This window comes from Terrapene carolina, unplaced genomic scaffold (genome assembly GCF_002925995.2).
Source record: "Terrapene carolina triunguis isolate 2854851 unplaced genomic scaffold, T_m_triunguis-2.0 Scaffold171, whole genome shotgun sequence".
NCBI classification, from domain to species: domain Eukaryota; kingdom Metazoa; phylum Chordata; order Testudines; family Emydidae; genus Terrapene; species Terrapene triunguis.
The window spans coordinates 4,615,733-4,639,388 of record NW_020664522.1 but is presented as its reverse complement, the minus strand read 5'-3'; the positions used below and the strand labels follow the sequence as shown (position 1 = coordinate 4,639,388).

Genomic DNA, 23,656 nt, shown 5'->3' with positions numbered 1-23,656 from the left:
ATAGGTCTTCCCCCTCCCCAGTTTATAAAGATTCTTTTCTCCTTCACTTTTAAACAATGTTTTAAATGGTGTGACTCTGTCTAAATGTCCTCGCCTTGCCCAGACAGTTGCAGGAACCATAAGCAGACTGGGGAAACCAGCTAACATGCCAATTGCCCTTAAATTATGAACGTGTCCTTACTGAAGTGTTAACTTGAGGTACATTTCAAGTGTTGCCCCTCACCTGACTCCTATAATGCTTTAAACTCAGAGCTAGCTGGCCAGATGGGTGGAGGAAGTGGGGGAGAAGGGCTTTGAAGCTTGAGTACTGCTGACATTGAGGGCAGGTCTACACTACAAGTTTACATCAGTGCAGCTGCGCCACTGTTGCGCATCTGGTGAAGCCGCTCTATGCCGATGGGAGAGAGTTCTCCCATCCACCTCCACCTCCACTAGAGGCTATAGCTATGTCGACGGGAGAAGCTCACCCGCCAACATAGTGATGTTTACATGGGGGGGTTAAGATCAGTATCGCTACATTGCTTGGGGTATGGATTTTTCACACCCCTGAGTGACATGGTTATACCACAGTAAGTACGTAGTGTAGACCAAGTTTGAGTGACATGCAGCGGAGACTCAGCGACAGCTTGAGTTAGCACAACTCATCAACTGCTAATCCAATCAAACTGTGCTGCTAAGGTAATCACTGTAGGGATAGTACTCTTAGGCAGTGTAGTTGCTCTCACTGGAGAGAAGCTTGCTCGAGTGGAGTGACTCAAGATAACCCTTGCACTGAAAACAAGACCCTATATAAACTGCAATAAGGTAAAATCCATTCCCCACGGAACATTTGAAAGTCAAGGTGTACAAAGCTATGCAAGTGCATGAGAGATAAATTGCATGCATCAACTATTAAGGAAGAACAAGTAACCCTCCATCCCCAGTGCCCACCCCATGATCTGTACTGGGGGCTGGAAACATTAGCTTTTGATCCCTCCCCTACAGATACTCCTTATCTGAGAGCATCCTAAGCCACACTAAGGCCATGTCTACACTACCACTTATGTCAGCAAAATTTATGTTGTTGAGGGGTGCCGAAAAAACACCCGAGTGATATAATGTGATGTGCTGCCAAACATTGAGGAAGGAAACTGAAATGAGCTTTCCCCAGTGCTATCATACATCCCATCCAAAATAAATAGAGAGAGATCTCCTGCACAACCCCTTCAGAAGCCTTTCACAAAAATCAACAATCCTTAAACCAAGTTTGCTTTCCAACTAAAATCTTTTGTCTTTAGCATTAAAACTGCACCAAGGATGATTTATGTGCAAATTTCCTGTCATCTCCCTGCCATGAGGTGCTATTGATATTTCAATGGGATTTTTGAGGGTGACAAGTATGGAACGTACTGTAGTCTGAACTACCTGACATATCAGTGATCGGTTCAATAATTTTTTCCTTAAAGAACCCATTTTGCCCTCAGGTCAGGTATATAAATCTCCTTTAGCATGGAAACAACCAAGCATTTCCCAGCTTATTTTGCTCCTCTCTACATCCAACATCAATGAATTTTACACAAGTATAAGAAGAATGTACTTATAAAAATACAGTCCTACTAGGTTCATTTTGTCATCGAGTTGCCTATTAACCCATGGTCAAAAAAATGAAAGCGTAGCTACAGTCTCATATATAACATGACTGCCCTCTTGTGTTAAACTACATCCTTTGCATAAACTGAATACTTGAAGAGCTCTTTATAGAAAAATTTGGTACATATAGACTATTTAGTGTACTATCCACTATACCTAGAACCCCTCATTTACCCCTTTCCTATATTAAAAAAAGTCCTGTAAGAAATGTGAGAAACTTATAGTGTCTGACACTATTACAAACAAACAAAAAGTTGGTTTGGATGTTTAAAAGAAACTTAATACCAGGGCCAGCTCCAGGCACCAGCGAAGAAAGCAGGTGCTTGGGGCGGCCAATGGAAAGGGGCGGCACGTCCGGGTCTTCGGTGGCGGGTCCCTCAGTCTCTCTCGGAGCGAAGGCCTCGCCGCCGAATTGCCACCAAAGAATGAAGCGGGGCGGTAGAGCTGCCGCCAAAGTGCTGCCGATCACGGCTTTATCTTTTTTTTCCCCCCCCCGGCTTCGCCGCTTGGGGCGGCAAAAAAGCTGGAGCCGGCCCTGCTTAATACACATCTACTTAACAGGTTTAAGTGTGGAAATGTGCATCTAGATACATAACTCATAGACTCATAGACTCATAGACTTTAAGGTCAGAAGGGACCAATATGGTCATCTAGTCTGACCCCCCGCATGATGCAGGCCACAAAAGCTGACCCCCCCACTTTCCCTTAACTCTGCTGTTGAAGTCTCCAGATCGTGATCTAAAGACTTCAAGTTGCAGAGAATCTTCCAGCTTGGGACCCCTGCCCTATGCTGCGGAGGAAGGCGAAAAACCTCCAGGGCCACTGCCAATCTACCCTGGAGGAAAATTCCTTCCCGACCCCAAATATGGCGATCAGCAGAACCCCGAGCATACAGGCAAGATTCTCTAGCCAGACCCTCATTTTATCAGCGATGGCCGTTATTGCCTAATTGATTAGAATCACGTAATCCCATCAAACCATTCCCTCCATAAACTTATCTAGCCTAATCTTGAAGCCAGAGAGGTCTTTCGCCCCCACCGTTTCCTTCGGAAGGCTGTTCCAAAATTTCACCCCTCTGACGGTTAGAAACCTTCGTCTAATTTCAAGCCTAAATTTCCCCACGGCCAGTTTATATCCATTCGTTCTCGTGTCCACATTAGCACTGAGCTGAAATAATTCCTCTCCCTCCCTGGTATTTATCCCTTTGATATATTTAAAGAGAGCAATCATATCCCCCCTCAGCCTTCTTTTGGTTAGGCTAAACAAACCAAGCTCCTCGAGTCTCCTTTCATAGGAAAGGTTTTCCATTCCTCGGATCATCCTAGTTGCCCTTCTCTGTACCCGTTCCAGTTTCAGTTCATCCCTTTTAAACATAGGAGACCAGAACTGCACACAGTACTCCAAGTGAGGTCTCACCAGCGCCTTGTATAACGGAAGCAGCACCTCCCTGTCCCTACTAGAAATACCTCGCCTTATGCATCCCAAGATCGCATTAGCTTTTTTCACAGCCACATCGCATTGCCGACTCATAGTCATCCTGCGATCAACCAGGACTCCGAGGTCCTTCTCCTCCTCAGTCACTTCTAACCTATGCGTCCCTAGCTTATAACTGAAATTCTTATTAGTCATCCCTAAATGCATCACCTTACACTTCTCACTATTAAATCTCATCCTATTACTATTACTCCAATTTACAAGGTCATCCAAGTCTCCCTGCAGAATATCCCGATCCTTCTCCGAGTTGGCAATGCCTCCCAACTTTGTGTCATCCGCAAACTTTATCAGCCCACTCCTACATTTGGTTCCGAGGTCAGTAACGAATAGATTAAATAAAATCGGACCCAGAACCGAACCTTGAGGAACCCCACTGGTGACCTCCCTCCAATCTGACAGTTCACCTTTCAGTACTACCCGCTGCAGTCTCCCCTTTAACCAGTTCCTTATCCACCTCTGGATTTTCCTATCGATCCCCATCTTATCCAATTTAACCAATAATTCCTCATGCGGAACCGTATCAAACGCTTTACTAAAATCGAGGTATATTAGATCCACTGCATTTCCTTTATCTAGAAGGTCTGTTACTTTCTCAAAGAAGGAGATCAGGTTGGTTTGGCACGACCTGCCTTTCGTAAACCCATGTTGTAATCTGTCCCAATTGCCATTCACCTCAAGGTCCTTAACTACTTTCTCCTTCAAAATTTTTTCCAAGATCTTACATACTACAGAAGTTAAACTAACAGGCCTGTAGTTACCCGGGTCACTTATTTTCCCCTTCTTGAAAATAGGAACCACATTAGCTATTCTCCAGTCCAACGGTACCACCCCCGAGTTTACAGATTCATTAAAAATTGTCGCCAAGGGGCTCGCAATTTCTTGTGCCAGTTCCTTCAATATTCTAGGATGAAGATCATCCGGTCCTCCCGATTTAGTCCCGTTTAGCTGGTCAAGTTTGGCTTCCACCTCTGATACTGTAATGTCTATCCCCTCTCCTCTATTCCCCTCTGTCCTACTCCCTCTATTCCTAAACCCTTCATTAGCCTTATTAAAGACCGAAGCAAAATATTCATTTAGATATTGTGCCATGCCTAGATTATTCTTAATTTCCACTCCATCCACATTCTTCAGCGGTCCCACTTCCTCTTTCTTTGTTTTCTTCCTATTTATATGGCTATAAAACCTCTTACTATTGGATTTGATTCCCCTCGCAAGGTCCAACTCTACACGGCTTTTGGCCTTTCTCACCGCATCCCTACATGCTCTAAACTCACTAAGGTAGGTTTCCTTGCTGATCCCTCCCTTCTTTCTAACATGTAAGAAAGTACTAATTTGTTTCAAATTTATACCTGCACTATGCATGTGACATCATTTGCACAGGCAAAACAACTAAGATTTGCAAGTCTGAGTTTTTGGGATATTTATAGGCTTTTTTTTTCATTATAGAAAAATTAGGCCCTCTGTATAATTTACCCAAATTTACATGTTTTTTAAAAATGTAGAAATTACTTCAAACAGGTTATGGACTACTGAGATCTGGTCTCAGGAACTATGGGTCCTGTCCCAAGCTGGACATGCAGGACCCAGGCAGGCTTTGGTAACCTTTGTACCACATTTGACCGGGGAGAGAAGGGTCTAGTATCTGGCCAGATAGGAGGGAAATGTCATTGGGGGATAAAGGAGGATTTCTTCTGCTGGCAAGATGAAAGTCAATGCCAGTCTGTGGAAGGTTGCAGCAGATGGATGGGCTTGGACCAAGAGGTTTGTCACTGAGAACCCAGGGAGGCATCAGCCCCCATGCTCATGTTTCACGATGGGGGAAAAGGGGATAGGAAGGGGCACTGCAGGCAAAGGTGATAATACAGTAGGGGAGTGTTGGAAGTTCTGACACATCAGAACCTTCCAAAATGCAAGGACCCTGTGTGACCACACACTTGTGATAAAATCGCCTCTAATTTTCACAGAAGTGTTTGTCTAGTCAACATGTAGGGCTGCTGAAAGGCTGGCATAGAAAGTAGATCTGGTCAGGGATTTTCCACCAGAAAGTGCATTTGCACATAATGAACATTTTCCATGGGGAAAATTTTGATTTTGCCAAAATGAAATATTTTGTTTTGGGTCAGTTTCACTTGTATCAAAATATTTTGTTTTGTGGAACTTACCCAAAATGTTTAATTTCAAATCACTTCAACAAAACATTGAATTGCATTTCTTTATCAGTGCATTGTCTTGTGGGAAGAAAAGGAGCATCAGCCTTCCAAACTACAACTCCCACGTGGCAATGTGCCACAGTTAGAAAATGCAGTTTAAAATTGAACTGACTCAAAAGAAAGTTTCTGATCAGTTCATAGAATTATAGGACTAGAAAGGACCTCAAGAGGTCATCTAGTCCAGTCCCCTGCACTCATGGCAGGACTACGTATTATCTAGACCATCCCTGCCAGGTGTTTGTCTAACCTGCTCTTAAAAATCTCCAACGATGGAGATTCTACAACCTCCCTAGGCAATTTATTCCAGTGCTTAACCACTCTGACAGTTAGGAAGTTTTTCCGAATATGCAACCTAAACCGCCCTTGCTGCAATTTAAGCCCATTGTTTCTTGTCCTATCATCATAGGTTAAGTACAACAATTTTTCTCCCTCCTCCTTGTAACAACCTTTTATGTACTTGAAAACTATTATTGTCCCTCTCAGTCTTCTCTTTTCCAGACCAAACAAACCAAATTTTTTCAATCTTCCTTCATAGGTCATGTTTTCTAGACCTTTCATCATTTTTGTTGCTCTTCTCTGGACTTTCTCCAATTTGTCCACATCTTTCCTGAAATACGGCACCCAGAACTGGACACAATACTCCAGCTGAGGCCTAATCACCATGGAGTAGAGCAGAAGAATTACTTCTCGTGTCTACATTACAACACTCCTGCTAAGACATCCCAGAATGATATTTGCTTTTTTTTTTTTTTTTTTGCGGCAGTGTTACACTGTTGACTCATATTTAGCTTCTGGTCCACTACCCCAGATCCCTTTCCACAGTATTCCTTCCTAGGCAGTCATTTCCCATTTTGTATGTGTGCAATTGATTGTTCCTTTCTAAGTGGAGAACTTTGAATTCTCCCTATTGCATTTCATCCTATTTACTTCAGACAATTTCTCCAGTTTGTCCAGATCATTTTGAATTACAATTCTATCTTCCAAAGCACTTGCAACCCCTCCCAACTTAGTATCATCAACAAACTTTATAAGTGTACTCTCTATGCCATTATCTAAATCATTGATCAAGATATTGAACAGAAGTGGACCCAGAACTGATCCCAGCGGGACCCCACTCATTATGCCCTCCCAGCACAATTGTGAACCACTGATAACTACTGTCTGGGAACGGTTTTCCAACCAATTATGCACCCACCTAATAGGAGCTCCATCTAGGTTGCATTTCCCTAGTTTGTTTATGGAGAAGGTCATGCGAGACAGTACCAAAAGCTTTACCAAAGTCAAGATATACCACATCGACCACTTACCCCCATCCACAAGCCTTGTTACCTTGTCAAAGACAGCTATCAGATTGGTTTGACATGATTTATTCTTGACTAATCCATGCTGACAGTTACTTATCACCTTATTATCTTCTAGATGTTTGGAAATTGATTGCTTAATTATTTGCTCCATTATCTTTCTGGGTACAGAAGTTAAGATGACTGGTCTGTAATTTCCCAGGTTGTCCTTATTTCCCTTTTTATAGATGGGCACTATATTTGTCCTTTTCCAGTCTTCTGGAATCTCTCCGGTCTTCCATGACTTTTCAAAGATAATCGCTAATGGCTCAGATATCTCCTCAGTCAGCTCCTTGAGTATTCTAGGATGCATTTCATCAAGCCCCGGTGACTTGAATAGATCTAACCAACCAAAATCAAACATTTTGACTTTGGGAGTGTTTAAATGTTTTGTTTAGATCAAAAAATTTTGAAATAAAATGTTTCAACATTTCTGAATTTTATTTTATTTTTAATTTCCATTCTATTAAAAAATTCAAATTTTCTACTTCTCAGCCTGATCTAGGATGAGAACAAAACTTTGAAATGTCAGAATTTCCTGCAGGATGGAAATCCTGAATTTTGCTCAGCCCCAATAGCAAATATACTTTATTTGCACTGTTATGTAGAGTGCAGACAGGCCTACCCTCTGCTCTTCAGCAAAGGTTCTGACTTTCTGGTCTCATCTTCAGTTTCCCCTCTCGGTTCTTTACAAAGAACTCCCATCACATCCTCCTTGTGTCAGCCAATCACCATACTTCTTGCCCTCAGCTCCTCCCCCTCTGCCAACGACACACAGGCTACAGCTACACTACAAACCAGGGGTGTGATTCCCAGCTCGCGCACACATCCTTGCACTAGCTTGACAAGAGCTAGTGTGAGTATAAATAGTAGTGTAGCTCCAGTAATCGGGTAGCAGCAGCAGGGGCCCAGCTTAACCATGACAGTACAAACTTGCCTGAAACCCTTGTGTACATACAGGGCCGGTGCTACCATTAAGGCAAACTAGGCGGTTGCCTAGGGCGCCAAGATTTGGGGGCGCCAAAAAGCGGTGCCCCCAATTTTTTTTACAGTGTTCCTACGCCCCCTCCCCAAACGCACGGTCGCCGCTCCACTTTTAAACAATTAAACGCAATGGAAAAAAGTTGATAGATGTTTCAGAGCCCACATTGTCAAAAAGACAGGCTTACTGTCATGCATCTCCCTGCCATATGTAATCTCCACCACAAAGGGACCACCAGACAGTGTATTGTATTCATCTCCCTCCCTACTCCATGACGTAAGCTGTTTTTTTGCAGGAATCAGGAAATAGCTTCAGCTCACACTCACACATGCCTTCATTTTATCATTTTAATGCAGCCTACTTGGAAGTCCTAGCCCTGAGGAAAAAATTGAAACTGGTGAAGAATGCAGTATCATGCCTCCTCAGCAATACAGATTACCAAGAGCAAGTGTCTGCTCACTTCACTGGCTCCCTGTAAAATACTGCATCAAATTAAATGCCTCAGTCTTTATTTTCAAGCCTCTAACTGGCCTGGCCTCAAGATTCCTAAAAGATTAACTTCCCTTCTGGGGCCCCAACTACCCCCAACACCATCATTTCAAGGAACAATGAAATGTCTACATCAAGGATTAAACTTGTTTGTACGGGAGATGGAGCTTTCTTGATGGCAGGCACAAGACTGCTGAAGTCACTCCCATGCAAGCCAAGAACAACCACAAATCTCACCACTTCCTGGTCCAAATGCACTTTCCTTCTGAGAAACACAGTATCTTCAATTTAATGTATTAAGAAGTGCACATCCACGTTAAACTTTGCCCGATTACCGATTACCACATGTCACCTTTTAGAACCATAGACTGAACTCATTTGTGCATATATGTTGCCTGCTTTAACTTGTAAATAACTAACTCATTTCTTTTTCCTAGTTAATAAACCTTTGGTTAGTTTACTATAGGATTGGCTACAGGCATTTTTTTTGGTCAGAGATCTGGGGTAAGTGACTGGTCCCTTGGGACTGGAAGCAACCTGTGATTTTTGGTGTAAGTGATCATTTATCATTAAGTCCAGCTTGCCTGGGTGGCAAAATAGATTGGAGAGCCCAAATGGGCTGGCTGTGACTCCATGGTAAGACTGTTACAGTGATCTTAGAATTCCCATTTATTATGGGGTTGGTGAAATATTATAGAACATACAACCAGTTTGGGGTGTCTGCTCTTCTTTTGACAGTCTGCCCTGAGAATGGCCCTCCTGGTTGTGAGCTACTCCAGACAGCATGACTAGGGGATTTCTGGTAGAGTAGTGCAAGAGGAGGTGTTCAATGTATTCCTTTCTTTATTTCATAGATTCAGCATTATGGCCTCGTCCTACTGGGAACAGTACAAACATATGAAAAAGATTGCATTCTGTGGCAGTCCAATGCAACTATGGGATGGCAAATCAGATAATACTTGGATGATATTTGGGTAATATGTAATGCTTGATGCAATAGAGGAAACAAAATTTTGGAGGTGCCACATAAAGGAATTTGAAAAATTGTTTCCAGGTTTGACAAATATTATTTTACCTCTATCTCACAGAGACCTATGTTATTTGGCTGTATTTTGGTGTAATGCTCATGTACTAGGAAGTGGGCTCTTATGCAATTGTGTTTATTCAAGAAGTAGATTTTTTTAAAAGGGATTTTTTGGGGATGAAGTTTTAAGTATCAACTTGTGTTCATATTTCTTCCCTCTTAAAATACATTTTAGAAGAAAAATGAAAAAAACTTTGTAATGACAGTATTTATCTCTGTAAAACACAGTGGGATGCAATTTGTGGAAAAGTCACAATAACTTTTATGTAAGATATTTTAGCCAGTTTTAGTCCTGTTCCATGCACAGATTCCACAGTTGGCAATTTTTTTCAAGATTACACTGTTGTTTACATTAACTTTACCTACACTAGTATTACAATAGGTAAACTACACCATTTACATCTTTCCAAATTGTTTCCTTGTGGACCAATACTGCTTGTTATTTCTTTAACTTTTCTGCTCTATTCATTATACTATTCAGCAATATTTAAATCAGCTGTTCCTTTCCATTTTTCCAACATATTGCACTTTGCTACAAACGATGCTCTCTGGTAAAATACATTTGAAATGAAATGTTGTCCAAGTATTATAAGATAAAGATCTCTTGGGCCACTCATTCTATCACCGTTTATTGTCACACAGTTTCAAGGCTGGATTTGGTCATTGAATTAGATGGTTAGAGCAATAATATGTTAAATGTACTATTCTCACTGTATGGTGACATGTAATGCTTTGTTTTCCACCTATGTTACAAACATGTCTATATTTACCCTGTTGCCCACGTCCCTCATCCTTCTTGTTCTCTGAGAAGATACAGTTTAAAATATTTTTTAAAATGTTGTTCAGTACTAGAGGCAAAACTCTCCTCTCCAATCCACACTGTGTTTTTTATTCAATCAGATTAGACAGATGAGAATTTTTGTTCAACAATTTTTGTTACTAATTAGTTCTGTATCTGATAGTAAACTAAAGTGCTGCTGATAAAGAATATCTTTTGGTTTATATTCTGATTTTGATATTGATTTGGATTCCTACATCTTGTATTGATATCCAAGAGATACTACTATTACAGAGCCTTCGCAGCCACTCCACGTATCTTTGTTACATTATTTTAATTTGGTACATATAGCATATGCTCGTATACATCAATGCATACAACCCAGCATGAGTATTAGCACTATTTAATTGCTTGTCATATTTTGTAACTTCATAATATGTATTTTATGGTCACAAGCTTGGTAAGCTGCTATTTATTGTATAATTAATAAAGCATTTTAAAACCTCCTGCTCAATTTATTTGAAGTAACTTTTTATGAACACAGCAAGCATGTTTTTTCAAAAGTGTTTAGCACCCAACAGATCTTAAAGCTATAAACCATGCAGTATTTGAAGTAGTCTGTTGTATCCATCACATGTAAAAGACAAAGTTATCCTTATAACTAAAATAAAAAGTTTCTTTATTTATGCTTTTAATTTTAATTCTGGAGCTAGATCAAGATAGTCATAAATTTAACTCAGTAAAATACTAAATAAAAATGGAACACTTTTATTGACTCCCCACAAAAAGTTTTTGCACTTATTACTCTGCATGGTGTGAAAAACAAAATGATAGAAGTTAGTAAGTGTGGAGCTGCTCATTGTTATTACATCACAGGAGCCCTGTGCTTCTGAATCACTAAGCAGCTGGAGTCTGGTTTAATTACTTAACATCAATCAAGATGTATACCAGCACTGGGGGACTAGAGAATGTAACATTCAACGGCAATACAAAAGAAATAGCTAAGCTATCTTTACTTCTGCCTAGACTGTTTGTACATACGAAAAAGTGCATATTTTACTAGGTGAGCACAACACAGGGGAACTAATATTCTCTTGTGCTGTTCTTTAATTTATATGTGACAAATTTCTAGCATTTTTCCACAAAATTTTGATTTCACAATAGCTTGCTTTGTAAAAGACAGAAAGATATGCATCCATTGTTTTATTGAGCATTGGTAAATAATAGCAAGGTACCCAAACAAAATGGTCTCCATTGCACACGATGGAAAAAGGTATGGTAAGTGTTAGAGCAAGTGACTGGAAGTCATAAATGCTGGGTTCTTGTCCTGGCTCTTTCCCTTGGAAAGCTTTCTGAAGAAAAGTCCAAGTGCAAGGCATATTTCTTTGATCATAAATGCACGGGGCTCAATACAGGAATAACTCAATAAAATTCCATGACCACCTGTTTTATACACAAGGTCCGACTAGAGTATCTAATGGTCCCTATAGCACAGTGTAGGTATAAATCAACCATCACACTGCACATACAATTTTTCCCCTTTGTAGAGGATGAGAGAAAGATCAACCCTCCTGAAACACATTAGTCATGTTTCTTATTGCTCTACTGGAAGGGCCTCAGATACCCCAGTGCTGAGGGTGAATATAATAATCTGTGAAAAATAGCATATAAATGCTAACATCTCTGTGTCTCAGTTTACCCATCTGTAAACTGGGGATACTTACTATTTACCTCCTAAAAGGCTTAATTAAACAAATTAATAAAATCTGTAAAGGATTTTAGATGACAGATCTCAAATAACTGAAAACATTAGTAGTAGTAGTAGTAAACTTGGGATAAGACAGAATTAAAACTCTCTGATACGGCTATGCAACATGTAGCAGGCTCCAAATATACCTTTGCAGTTCAAGCTACAAAAGTTGGTAGATCTCTTCGACCAACCCCACAGCCCACCTAACCCTGTTTTCCTGAAAAAGGTTTTCAAACCATGGGGTGAAATCCTGACCCCACTGAAGCCCATGACAAAACTCCCTCTTACCTTAATGGGGCTAGGATTTCAACCTTGATCTTTAACTACATTTCCAGATGGTAATTTCTGATACAGAGGAGCAAACAATTTGCTCTGAATAATACTAGTAGAAAATGCTGGCACATTTTCATTGCACAATTATTTAAAAATAAATATTTCATTATTTCAAGTTTTAGGCCCAGTTCTTGAGCTGCAGACAAGCTGCGCTCAACACAGCTCAGGGGGAGGACTGACAAGTGGCTTTAAGCCACTATGGCCAGAGAGCCCCCAGATCAGGGGGATGCAACCAACAGTTTCCAAGTTAAATTAGAGACGCCTCAGGGCCACTCTGATTTGGCAACCGGAGGTCACTAAGATACTGGGGTACTTTCTCCATCTTTTTCCTCCATCACACCCCCTGCACCGAGGGCCAGGAAGGAATGGTGCTGTACAAACTACTACTCCGCTAAGAGATTCCCCTAATTCAAGGGAAATCCTCAAATGGCTTGTTAAGCCAGCTCTAAGGATACTTCATATCCTGGAATGGCCCCAAAGCAGTTGGAACAGACAAGAGGATCACATCCCTAGTGTGGCTGGAGTCTTACATAAGTGAGATATTTCTGTTCATTTCTAACCAAAGCACAGGCCCGTCCAGATTTTTTTCCAGGCAGACAGAATATCTCAAATGAAACATGTCTCCCCCTTTGTGGCCAATTACTAAATACATGGAAGTTGTTAGCAATATTTAGTGCAGAGTTTGAGATTGTGATACAAAGTGATTCTTTGGATCAAACAGCTGAAAAAAAGAAAACTGGCCAATACATACACATAAGCACACATGACATGTCTTTAGAAAGGAAATAAAATAAGGGGAGGCATAAAGGCAAAGGATAATTACCAGCCATGCTTATAAGAAAAAATGAAGCCCTGCTCTTACTACTATAATGTCTACGTGTGACTGCTCTGGTTGCTGCTCCACAGAATGCCCTGCAATTAATGATAAAACAGGCCCTTTGCAAATCCTGGTTTAAATATTGTTAGCTGCATTTCAAACAGAATCCCTGTGACAGCAGAAGTCTGCCATTAGCTCTGACCACTTGAAAGTGAAAAAGCAATATTGGCTCAGACTTCACAAGGACGTTTGGAAATAAAAGAGGAAGATGAAAGCAGGAATCTTTTACAATATGAACTATCAAATCAATGCAAATAGGGTTTCCACTCACTGATAAACCTATAGAAAAGATACAGATATAAGACTAAGTTGAGCACTGTTTTTGCTGGACTCTATGCACTTACTTCTCAAACGAAGGTACAGATAAAATACTGGTAGTGAAAACAGAGCCCACTAATAATAAAAAATGGCAAAGACAAGAGTACAAAAAAAAATAATATGACAGTAACTATGCCACCATCGGACACTATAAGCACTGTTTTTTATTTTTATTTTAATTATACTTTGAAATGTCCAACCCCAGATTTTTTTAAACAAATGTATTTTACTGTAATAAAAATATATTTGGATTATTCACGATTCAATTTTTATTCTTTTTTCATCTTTATTTGATGATGTTTGGTATTAAAAATGATAAAACTACTTTATTAAAATATGTAATTATTGTATTTATTGCACTGTTCAGTACATAGGGATTTTAAAAAGTCATGCCTATAGCTGAAGTGTGAACATCAGTTATTTATTTATAAAATTACATTTACAAGTACACTATAATATCCGAAACACTGATTATTTAAAGAGATAATGGCAGGTCACATCTGGTCTAAAATGTAGATTTTGTAAAAATAAACTTTTTCTAACGCTCAGATCAACCGAAATGTTTCCATAACATTACTTTTTTTTACATAATTCTAATAGAAGCAGTTGTACATTTGCTTTTAAAATAGAAACATTCTCCTATATTACCACCAACCCAAACACTGCAATGTTCTGTACTAGAATACTTGTAATAAAATACTAGTGCACGAACACTGAAATATTATACTTAGTACTCGATAACCAGGAACTAGGAAATGAAATTGACAAATCATTTTCATTGTCCAAATTGAGAGAAATGCAAAATAGGAGTTAAAAAAAATCATGCAGGTTTTTTAGAATGATCACTGTTTAAAAAAGCAAGGCATTATTAATAACATGGATGGATAAGTTTGGAAACTGCTTTAAGTAACAACTGCAGTAAGCCATTCCTTAATGTCTTCTATGTCTGTGATAATCTTTTCAAAATGGAGAGGGAGAAATGTCAGAGAGACAGACATTCAAAGAATTATATTAACAACTATATTCACAATTCGGAGACTAAGATTTAAGCAAACTAACCTTATATTGGTGTAACATTAGGTCATACATTTTTATGACAGTTGGTGTTCATTTTATGCTCTTTTCTAAAATCCTTACTCATGTTGACTAGCACATTACTACTCTAGAAGTCCCACCGAGACCAACAGAAGCTTTGAAAAATCCGGCTATTTATTTCAGGTGTCTAAATGAGACTGAGGAGCCAAGGTTTAGGCTCCAACTTTTGAAAATCATGGTCCTTATTAGTGCTGGTATAGAGTTTTTTGACAAAAAATTTTCTGCGTCAGAAAATGCCTCTTATCCAAAACTGAATTTTTTTTATAGGAAAGGGCTGTTTTTAACAAAATTTTCAATTAAATCAAATTTTTAAATCGCTGGAATGTTTCACTTTGATATTTTCAAAACAAAACCTATTAATTGACCTGAACCAATTATTTATTTATTTTCAGTTTGTGAAAAATTTTGAGATTTTGACTTTTCATCCCAATTTGGGATGGAGACACATTTTTCTAGATCTCAAAAATTTTCATGGGATGGGAAGACTGTTTCCTGCTCACCTGTAGTCACTATATACTTATACATATAATATTAATACTAGGTTTTACTTCACATTTAAACACAAGATGTTTTCGTTAACAAAAATTACTCTTACAGCTATCACATGACCACTAGCTCAGAAATTGACATTTAAGGATGTTTGAATGTGTCTAGCAATGATAATTCCACTTGTATTGAATCCATGTGCTGTAGACACATATATAATAGTCATCTGCTCACACACATTAATGAAGGTAGAACCCTGGACTTTTACTTTCAATGCAAAGTCCTCACTGTGGCCTAGTGGAGATCTCCATGATCTTGTATAATTTATGGAGCAGCCCCTAGAAATAATATGATCACAGAGAGAGACAGTTATATATAGCCCATGCCGAATATCTGAGGTTCGCAGGATTTCAAATTCAGCAATATGTTCTATACACACACAGACATTGGTCATCAGCTAAACCAGGCACATGCAGCATTGGGGAAAGAACCCAGGATATTTGGTTCCAAAAATATAAGCCTACTCTACTTGATGTAAAAGAGAGAGTCAGTAGTACCTTAGCCATGTACAGACCAGTCACAAAAAGGAGGTTGGATCAAGTAATCTATTAATCTAAGAGATTAATTTTTCTGCACTTTTTTTTCTACTTTTCAAACCAAGCTCTATTAGCCAATACATTACATGCTGACTACAGAACTAGCACTCTACACAAACTAGCATCCAAGTAACATTTATATTTCCTCTTACAATCGGACACTGTTCTTCACAAGTCATTCAACCTCACCTGCAGTTGCCTGTATACTTAAAGAGTATATAAATCATCCCTATTCCCCATTAATTCAGGCTCATCTGTGAAAAGACTGAGGACTTAGTCAGCTACCTAAAGATTATAATTAACAACTGGAAAATCACTGACTATTTACACACTCAGAACTGGGTAAACATGGTCCATTAGCTGATTAGTTGTTGAATAAAGGGTGCAGGGGAGGGAAGCTAGAACAAATAGAAGCATGAAGAAATAAATGAGGGAAATGATCTTATTTTTCAGATCATTTGGAATTGGAAACCACTTCAGAGATAACTCACAGCATCATTTTTGTTTGTTTTAACCCTAAATAAGGTCACAAATGATAACTATATCAGGGTGTATATGGAGTTTAAAGGGAAGAGAAATACCCAATACAAGAAGTCTCCCTGCTGCCCATCTGTTTCACTCATTTGGGTTATTTTCCTGTGCATGCTTAGTTTTATAAATTTATTTTTATAGTTTCAATTAATGTGATTTGTGAAGTTAAAAAAAGCATTACAATGACATTTACATTTGAAATTGACATGACAAGAACAAGTCCCTTTGTGGGGGAGACTCAACTATAAGTAACACTCTTTTTGTCATTGTCTTTCCCTCTTTTAAAGTACAATTAAAACAAAACAAATCACAGGGCTCAAAGAGGAGCAGAAGAGGATAGGGGAACGTGCCAATTAGAGAGGAGAAGAAAAGGACAGGTCCAAAGAAGAACTATGGCATTACTATTGCTGAGATTTACATTTTTTTTAAATAGAAGAACCACTGCCCACAAAGTTATGTAACCAGTCAAAATATCCAAGAGACACATAATTTTGTACAATATTCTATTTAACACATTGCTATGCTGCTCAGTAGGTTCATTTTACAGGTGAGATTTGACAGCTACACACACACAGGGACTGTGGCATCTCAGACTGGATGTTCCTGCTTATGAAGCCTTTCTTGTTCTCAAAGTATGAAAAGATGGAGCCAAGCAATGGAATCACTGTCCCTTGCAATTGTATTGTACATTTCTATGCCTGGTTATAGGTCTATATTTGCAGTTTGTTAACCATGTTCTTGGTTGAAGACTGAGGCTCAAACTTAACCTTGTATACCTGTTTTCTCAAGTATTTATGAATTTTTCAATTAGAGTTTTCTAAACAAATAGCCCGATACAGCAGTCCTTCCCTATGCAATACCCCCCGGAAAGATCATAGAATTGGGCATCAGTAATTAGCTTATTAATCTCCAGAGAAATACTTTTATAATATATATTTAGGCCTTAATCCCACAAAGATTTACACACAACTAACTTTATGCACATGAATAGTCCTATTAAGTTCAGTGGGACTGCTCACTTGCCTAAAGTTAACTAAGTGCATAAATCTTTGCAGGGCCAGGACCTTAGATATTTATGAATTGTAAAGAGATTTCAAGGCTATGCCTAGCATGCTAAAAAGTGCAATACTAGAGATTCTGAGGTATAAAAGGTTACTATCCATCCAAAGTAAGTGAGACAAATTGAAACGTAGCCATATTCCTTTTAATATGAATGTTGCCAAGTACTTCTGCTAATAGTACAGTAGGTAACCTACATTTTTTGCCACAGGATTTACATTGCCTGTCAAAAGGAAGTATTTTTAAACTCTGAGGTAAAATCAATTTCCAGGTATGTTGCCAATCATATGTCTCCAATTAACAGGGCAAGTCTTACTCATGCTTTTGTGCCTTATAGAATCAAAATCTATTCTGGGGCTCATTTCCAGAATCTTCTGGAGAAACTAACTCATATGTTATGAGGGGTCTATAATTCAACAGTACATATTCTTACTAATTCCAAATCTATGCATCCCTGGATCAAGAGATGCTATTTGTTATGCACCTGGGCTTTGAAATGGTCTTCACACCGCTGTTTCTTCTACAGAATATGGATTGCTATTAAAGTCTAAGCTGCAGTTTCGTTTGATCTGACTTTTCCACACTAATTAGTTTTTATAGTTAGATTTTTTTTAATGTATTCTGGAATACATAATTGCATGATGGGTGTTATATCAATACAGATTGCTAAATACGAAGCACTATTTTTTTAATATATGTTAAAGAAAATGGACTTTAAGGACTAAAAGACATTCACAACCACAGCCACAAATACATAAAAAAAGCACATTTCTGCATTCCCTTGGGAAATGAATCATAATTTTCAACTGTGGCAACTTAAGTCATACATATGACAAAGATCTGTAACCACAAACCACTTTTGTTTTTATTATATCACAAATTGTACAATGGGTGTGGAGTGGGCACTTGTTAGACAGTATGTATATTGCTCAGTCCTAAATTTCACATCTAACATTATATCCGGACGCCGAACTTTCAGGTCCTACACATGGAATGGATGACATGTAACAATTTTATATACATTTGCTCCTTATAGTGTTTGACGGGAAGAATGAGAAAGAAGCATGTGTCCAAATAATGCAAGGAAAAGTCCAATCAAAAGTTTAGTAGTACCATAACTTGCCTTAGGATCATAGTATCACATATATACTAAAATGCAATACAGCAGCTTGTTTTTCAATAATCCACATAAGCACACCACTTGTTTCACTAGCAAAGCCAAGCGTAAATTCTTTGGGTGTCGTCCCCCCCAAATGTTTGATCAGATCTATTGCTTGACATACACAACACATTACTTGATAGTACAAAACTGTGAAAGTTTCAATGTACAAATCATCCTCCTTGTCTGATGCCCTCTCATTTTTAGGACTACTTTATGTTTTTCAGGACATATATGCATTGCATTATAAGTGATATGCACAACATCTAAGTGAAACAGAACTTTAAAAATCTGTTAACATCCATTGTCTAAGGCTATTACATCCTTGGTAATTTGAAACAAGATTTTTTTAAAGAAAAAAAAAAGTCCTACCCATTTGTATCTTCTTTAGCAAACTCTCTTTCATTGTTAACATTAGAGAAGCTCAATATCATAATCTATAAAAAGAGATATATTTTGCAGCACTTTGGCACTCACAACTAGGGCATCTGCAGGATTATACCACAGATTCGGATTGAGGAATTAGGAAGTAAAAATGAGAAACAAGCATGCTGCTAACAAACTAGGTTGCTGATGTAATGAGAGGATCTTCAGCTGATGAATGTATACGTGCAAAGGAATTCTGCTGCAAGTTTTCACAAATTAAAAAAACTTTCTGAAATGGAACACCAGTTATTTGATCTAATTATAAGCATACCATTTTATTGCTGAGTGACTCCCAAGTCCAAGGAGGATACTCAGAAGATCTTGACCCCAAAGCTTATTTTAAAAGAAACAAGTCCATGACTCGTGTGGTGAATTAAAACAAAATATGCAAAGGAAAATGTCAGATCTGGTTTTGCTCCTCAGTTATTCCTGCCTGAAGGCCTATGAAAATTTATTACTTCCTCCTTCTGATTGAGCGAATAAGAAATCTTTCAGCACAAGATTCTCACATTTCTCCTCCCACAAGTACATGAGTGTTTAAACAGTTTAGCTGACAATGTAGACCTTTTGTTTGCTGTAAAATTCTGCCATTCTCGCAAAAGAAGCTTACTTAGTGGGGGAGGGGGAGCAGTTAGAGTTTGTTGCGCCACAGTCAGGAGAGGCAGTGCCAGTACCATCAGTGGTTGAATCTCCCAATGGTAGCCTTTTATTGGTGCCATCAGTTCCAGTGTTGCTGCCAGACTGCAGTCCGGTTCCAACAAAGTCCTGGATTTGTGGACTTTCTTGTCATGACCCTGAGACTTAAGATATTCTAAATCCTCATGAGCTAAGCAGGAAGATCTTACTCAACTTAGGCTGGGTTGGATCAGACCTCTTTGAAGTCAACTTAGAGAAAGGTCTTTCTCATGCTTATCAGAGCATTCCCTGCCTTCCCGATAAGACCCCAATGGGGGATCTGTGGGAGCAGATTTCCTCACTCCTAAGTCAAACCTCATGGCACAGGAGGCAGCCTCCTTGCTGAGTCAGGCCAGGTCCCCCAACCCGGGTCTGACTGTTCTGACTCAGGCCATGCAGTGATTAAGATGGAACTGGAGAGGAGATCAGACCGCTCTGTCCTTTACCTCCTCAGTTGGAGGTACAAGGAGAACAAAGGCACACGTGCATACCAACGGACACTGCTTTCAAGAATTCTCTGACTCCAGGCACATGGAGTACAGGTGTACACCCACCATGGAATACACAGAGACCAGCAGGCAAAGTAGCAGTTAATAATTTTCTTGCCTGGTTTTGCTGAAGTACTCTGTGAACTGGAGTGGGAGAATCTCGCTCAGTCCTCTAGTGCAGGGATGAAGAAAAAGGTTTCTCCCAAGCATCTGTCAGGAGTTTGACTTAAATAGGTGCTAATAAAAGCAAACAAACAAAACCAAAAAACAACATGAAGAGTTTTAAACCGTCTTAATAAAAATCCCTTCTCCTCTCAAACTGCTCAGGTTTCAATCCATTTTCTCTTGTAATATCATAATCCCACTGGATCTCCACTCTTCTGAGGAATCCTCCAGCACAGAATAGGAAGTCAGGGCCTAATATTTCTAACATAGCTGACAAACAGAACCCTTTAAAAGGAAACAAACAAAAAGTGCAACCCATTTTCCGGCTACCTTTACACATCACAAAGCAGCAATAAAGGGCACAAATGATCATTTTCTCTACTGTATGTCACCTTGAAAGAGTCACTTTTACAGGGGTTACAGTTGAAAACAAAAGGCCTGTATTTCAGGAAAGAAACATTTCAAGACACACATTTTGGAGACATTTCTCTGGAGAATGGTGTTGAGTGTAACATAATTCTCAATAGAAGAGCGCTTCACAAAGTATCTTTCTAGGAAAATTTTGAGACTATCAACCACAAGCTGTCCATGGACATTAGCTAAAAACCAGAAACTCATGTCACAGAAGAATGAACTCTTCTTTAAGTCAACATTAAGATTTATTGGCACTCAGGACAGAATATGCCAACTTCAAGGTAAAACAGTTTGACACAAATATCTGAGATAGCCCTATCAGTGCCATATTTCAGCTCCTCCAACTGCACTAGTCTAAAGTCAATGACTGCATGATTCAATAGTTAGTGACTTACTGTGAGATGTGAGTTATTGGGGTCAGCAATGTTTCACCCTCCAGGTCAAGCTCATCTGCAAAGCTGTTGGTCCTCATGAAGGGTACCGTGTTCACATCTAAAAATGCAGGACTCTTTTTCACTGTGAGGAAATAAGCAGATAAGGGTTAGAGCAGTAGCTTGTAGCTGTTTTTAAAAGGGCTATTCAACAGATTTACTGCTTATGAGGACATATTATAATATTTCAAAAGGTACAAACAAGATAGACTTAAAAACAAAATAAGGATACTAGAATAAATCTGTAAACAAGATAATGGTGCAATGAAAGCAAATTGAGACTTAGAAATTCTCTTCTTGCACAAGAATTTCGACATCTGATCATAGAATCATAGAAGATTAGAATTGGTAGAGACCTCAGGAGGTCATCTAGTCCAACCCCCTGCTCAAAGCAGGACCAACCACAACTAAATCATCCCAGCCAAGGCTTTGTCAAGCCGGCCCTTAAAAACCTCTAAGGATGGAGATTCCACCACCTCCCTAGGTAACGCATTCCAGTGCTTCACCACCCTCCTAGTGAAATAGTGTTTCCTAATATCCAATCTAGACCTCCCCCACTGCAACTTGAGACCATTGCTCCTTGTTCTGTCATCTGCCACCACTGAGAACAGCCTAGCTACATCCTCTTTGGAACTACCCTTCAGGCAGTTGAAGGCTGCTATCAAATCCCCCCTCACTCTTCTCTTCTGCAGACTAAACAAGCCCAGTTCCCTCAGCCTCTCCTCATAAGTCATGTGCCCCAGCCCCCTAATCATTTTCTTTGCCCTCCACTGGACTCCCTCCAATTTGTCCATATCCTTTCTGTAGTGGGGGCCCCAAAACTGGACACAATACTCCAGATGTGGCTTCACCAGTGCCGAATAGAGGGGAATAATCACTTCCCTCAAGCTGCCGGCAACGCTCCTACTAATGCAGCCCAATATGCCGTTAGCCTTCTTGGCAACAAGGGAACACTGTTGACTCATATCAAGCTTCTTGTCCACTGTAATCCCCAGGTCCTTTTCTGCAGAACTGCCGCTTAGCCAGTCGGTCCCCAGCCTGTAAGAGTGCATGGGATTCTTCCGTCCTAAGTGCAGAACTCTGCACTTGTCCTTGTTGAACCTCATCAGATTTCTTTTGGCCCAATCCTCCAATTTGTCTAGGTCACACTGGACCCTATCCCTACCTTCCAGGGTATCTACCTCTCCCCCCAGCATAGTGTCATCCGTGAACTTGCTGAGGGTGCAATCCATCCCATCATCCAGATCATTAATGAAGATGTTGAACAAAACCTGCCCCAGGACCGACCCCTGGGGCACTCTGCTTGATATCTGCTGTCAGCTAGACATTGAGTCGTTGATAACTAACCATTGAGCCCAACGATGTAGCCAGCTTTCTATCCACCTTATAGTCCATTCATCCAATCCATACTTTTTTAACTTGCTGGCAAGAATACTTTGGGAGACCATATCAAAAGCTTTGCTAAAGTCAAAATGTATCATGTCCACTGCTTTCCCCCTATCCACAGAGCCAGTTATCTCATCATAGAAGGGAATCAGGTTGGTCAGGCATGACTTGCCCTTGATGAATCCACGTTGACTGTTCCTGATCACCTTCCTCTCCTCCAAGTGCTTCAAAATAGATTCCTTGAGAACCTCTATGATTTTTCCAGGGGGACTGAGGTGAGGCTGACTAGTCTGTAGTTCCCCAGATTCTCCTTCATGTGACACCCTAATGCCAAATCCTATAGCAAAGGAGAAGCTGCTGTGCAAGAACCTCCAGTTCAGGTAGCTAATACAAAATTTTCCATTTGGTGGAGCTCAGGCCCATTTGTGTTAAAATGATCATTGTTCTGGGAAGCACAGGAGTAGAGACCTACTTCCCATTTGTGTGTGTCCCTCATATTTGAGCATTTAAATAAAGAACACTCAGATGCTACAGTGATGGATACTTTAGATGTGATACTAAGAAATATTGTCTGATAAGAATCTGACACACTATGGACCATTTCCCGATCTTATTTATGCTCAGGCAACAATACATGAGCATAACCCATGGCAGAATTTAATTCTCTCTTTTAAATTAATTTCTACCTCATGTTTCTTCCTTAAAACAACTTTCTAGAGTATAATTACAATGGCAGACATTAAAAAGTGAATGTTTACCCGTGATTAGGACTCAGTGATAAAATTTCCTTATACGTCACATTTTATTATAATATTTATACAGCACCATAAATGTGCACGATGTTATACAAACAAATAATAGGAAATAACATCAAACAACATTCTTTAATAGCTGAATAAATGTTGATAGTGGCGGCCACTTTACAGCAACTGTATCCTGGGCAACTAGCTATATCATTCTATGAAACATTTATTTATTCATTTACAGAGCATCTCTCATACTTGTCAAGGCACTTTACAGTTTGACAGCAAGCAGCAACACAGAGAAATAAGATTAAAACACAAAGTAAAATAAACACCACAGAAATACATAAACACAAATGCAGGTTTTTTGGAGCATTAACTAAAGGCACAGGTCCGCTATGCCTTGTATCCCAGAAGTCATGAACATTTCACAATGCACACAGGCCTCGGAAGATTTATAACCCTGAAATTAAAGTATGATGTCAATTTACACCTCCTTCGATGACTAGCCCAAATCAGGAAGTGTAGGGAGGGGATCAACTCACAATTCTTGGCCATTTTATTTGTAAGGAGTAGATCAAGTGCATGATCCTGCTCCCAATGAACTTAATGGGGGTTTTGCTTTCATTGACTTCAATAGGAGCAAGATAGGGAACATCTGGAAAAATTTAAAAATACAGCAAGGTTTTACTCCAGTACTAGCTGCTTAAAAGCAGGG

General features: G+C 39.4%; 1 protein-coding gene across 1 annotated transcript in view; it reads right to left on the bottom strand.

Annotated features, from left to right (window-relative positions):
- Positions 1-23,656, bottom strand: part of KCNQ1 (potassium voltage-gated channel subfamily Q member 1) — a 549,152-nt gene that overhangs the window by 318,480 nt on the left and 207,016 nt on the right. The window contains exon 11 of the mRNA XM_024209178.2: positions 20,774-20,894. Within this exon, the coding sequence (XP_024064946.2) occupies positions 20,774-20,894 (121 nt within the window). The remainder of the gene's footprint in view (positions 1-20,773; positions 20,895-23,656) is intronic.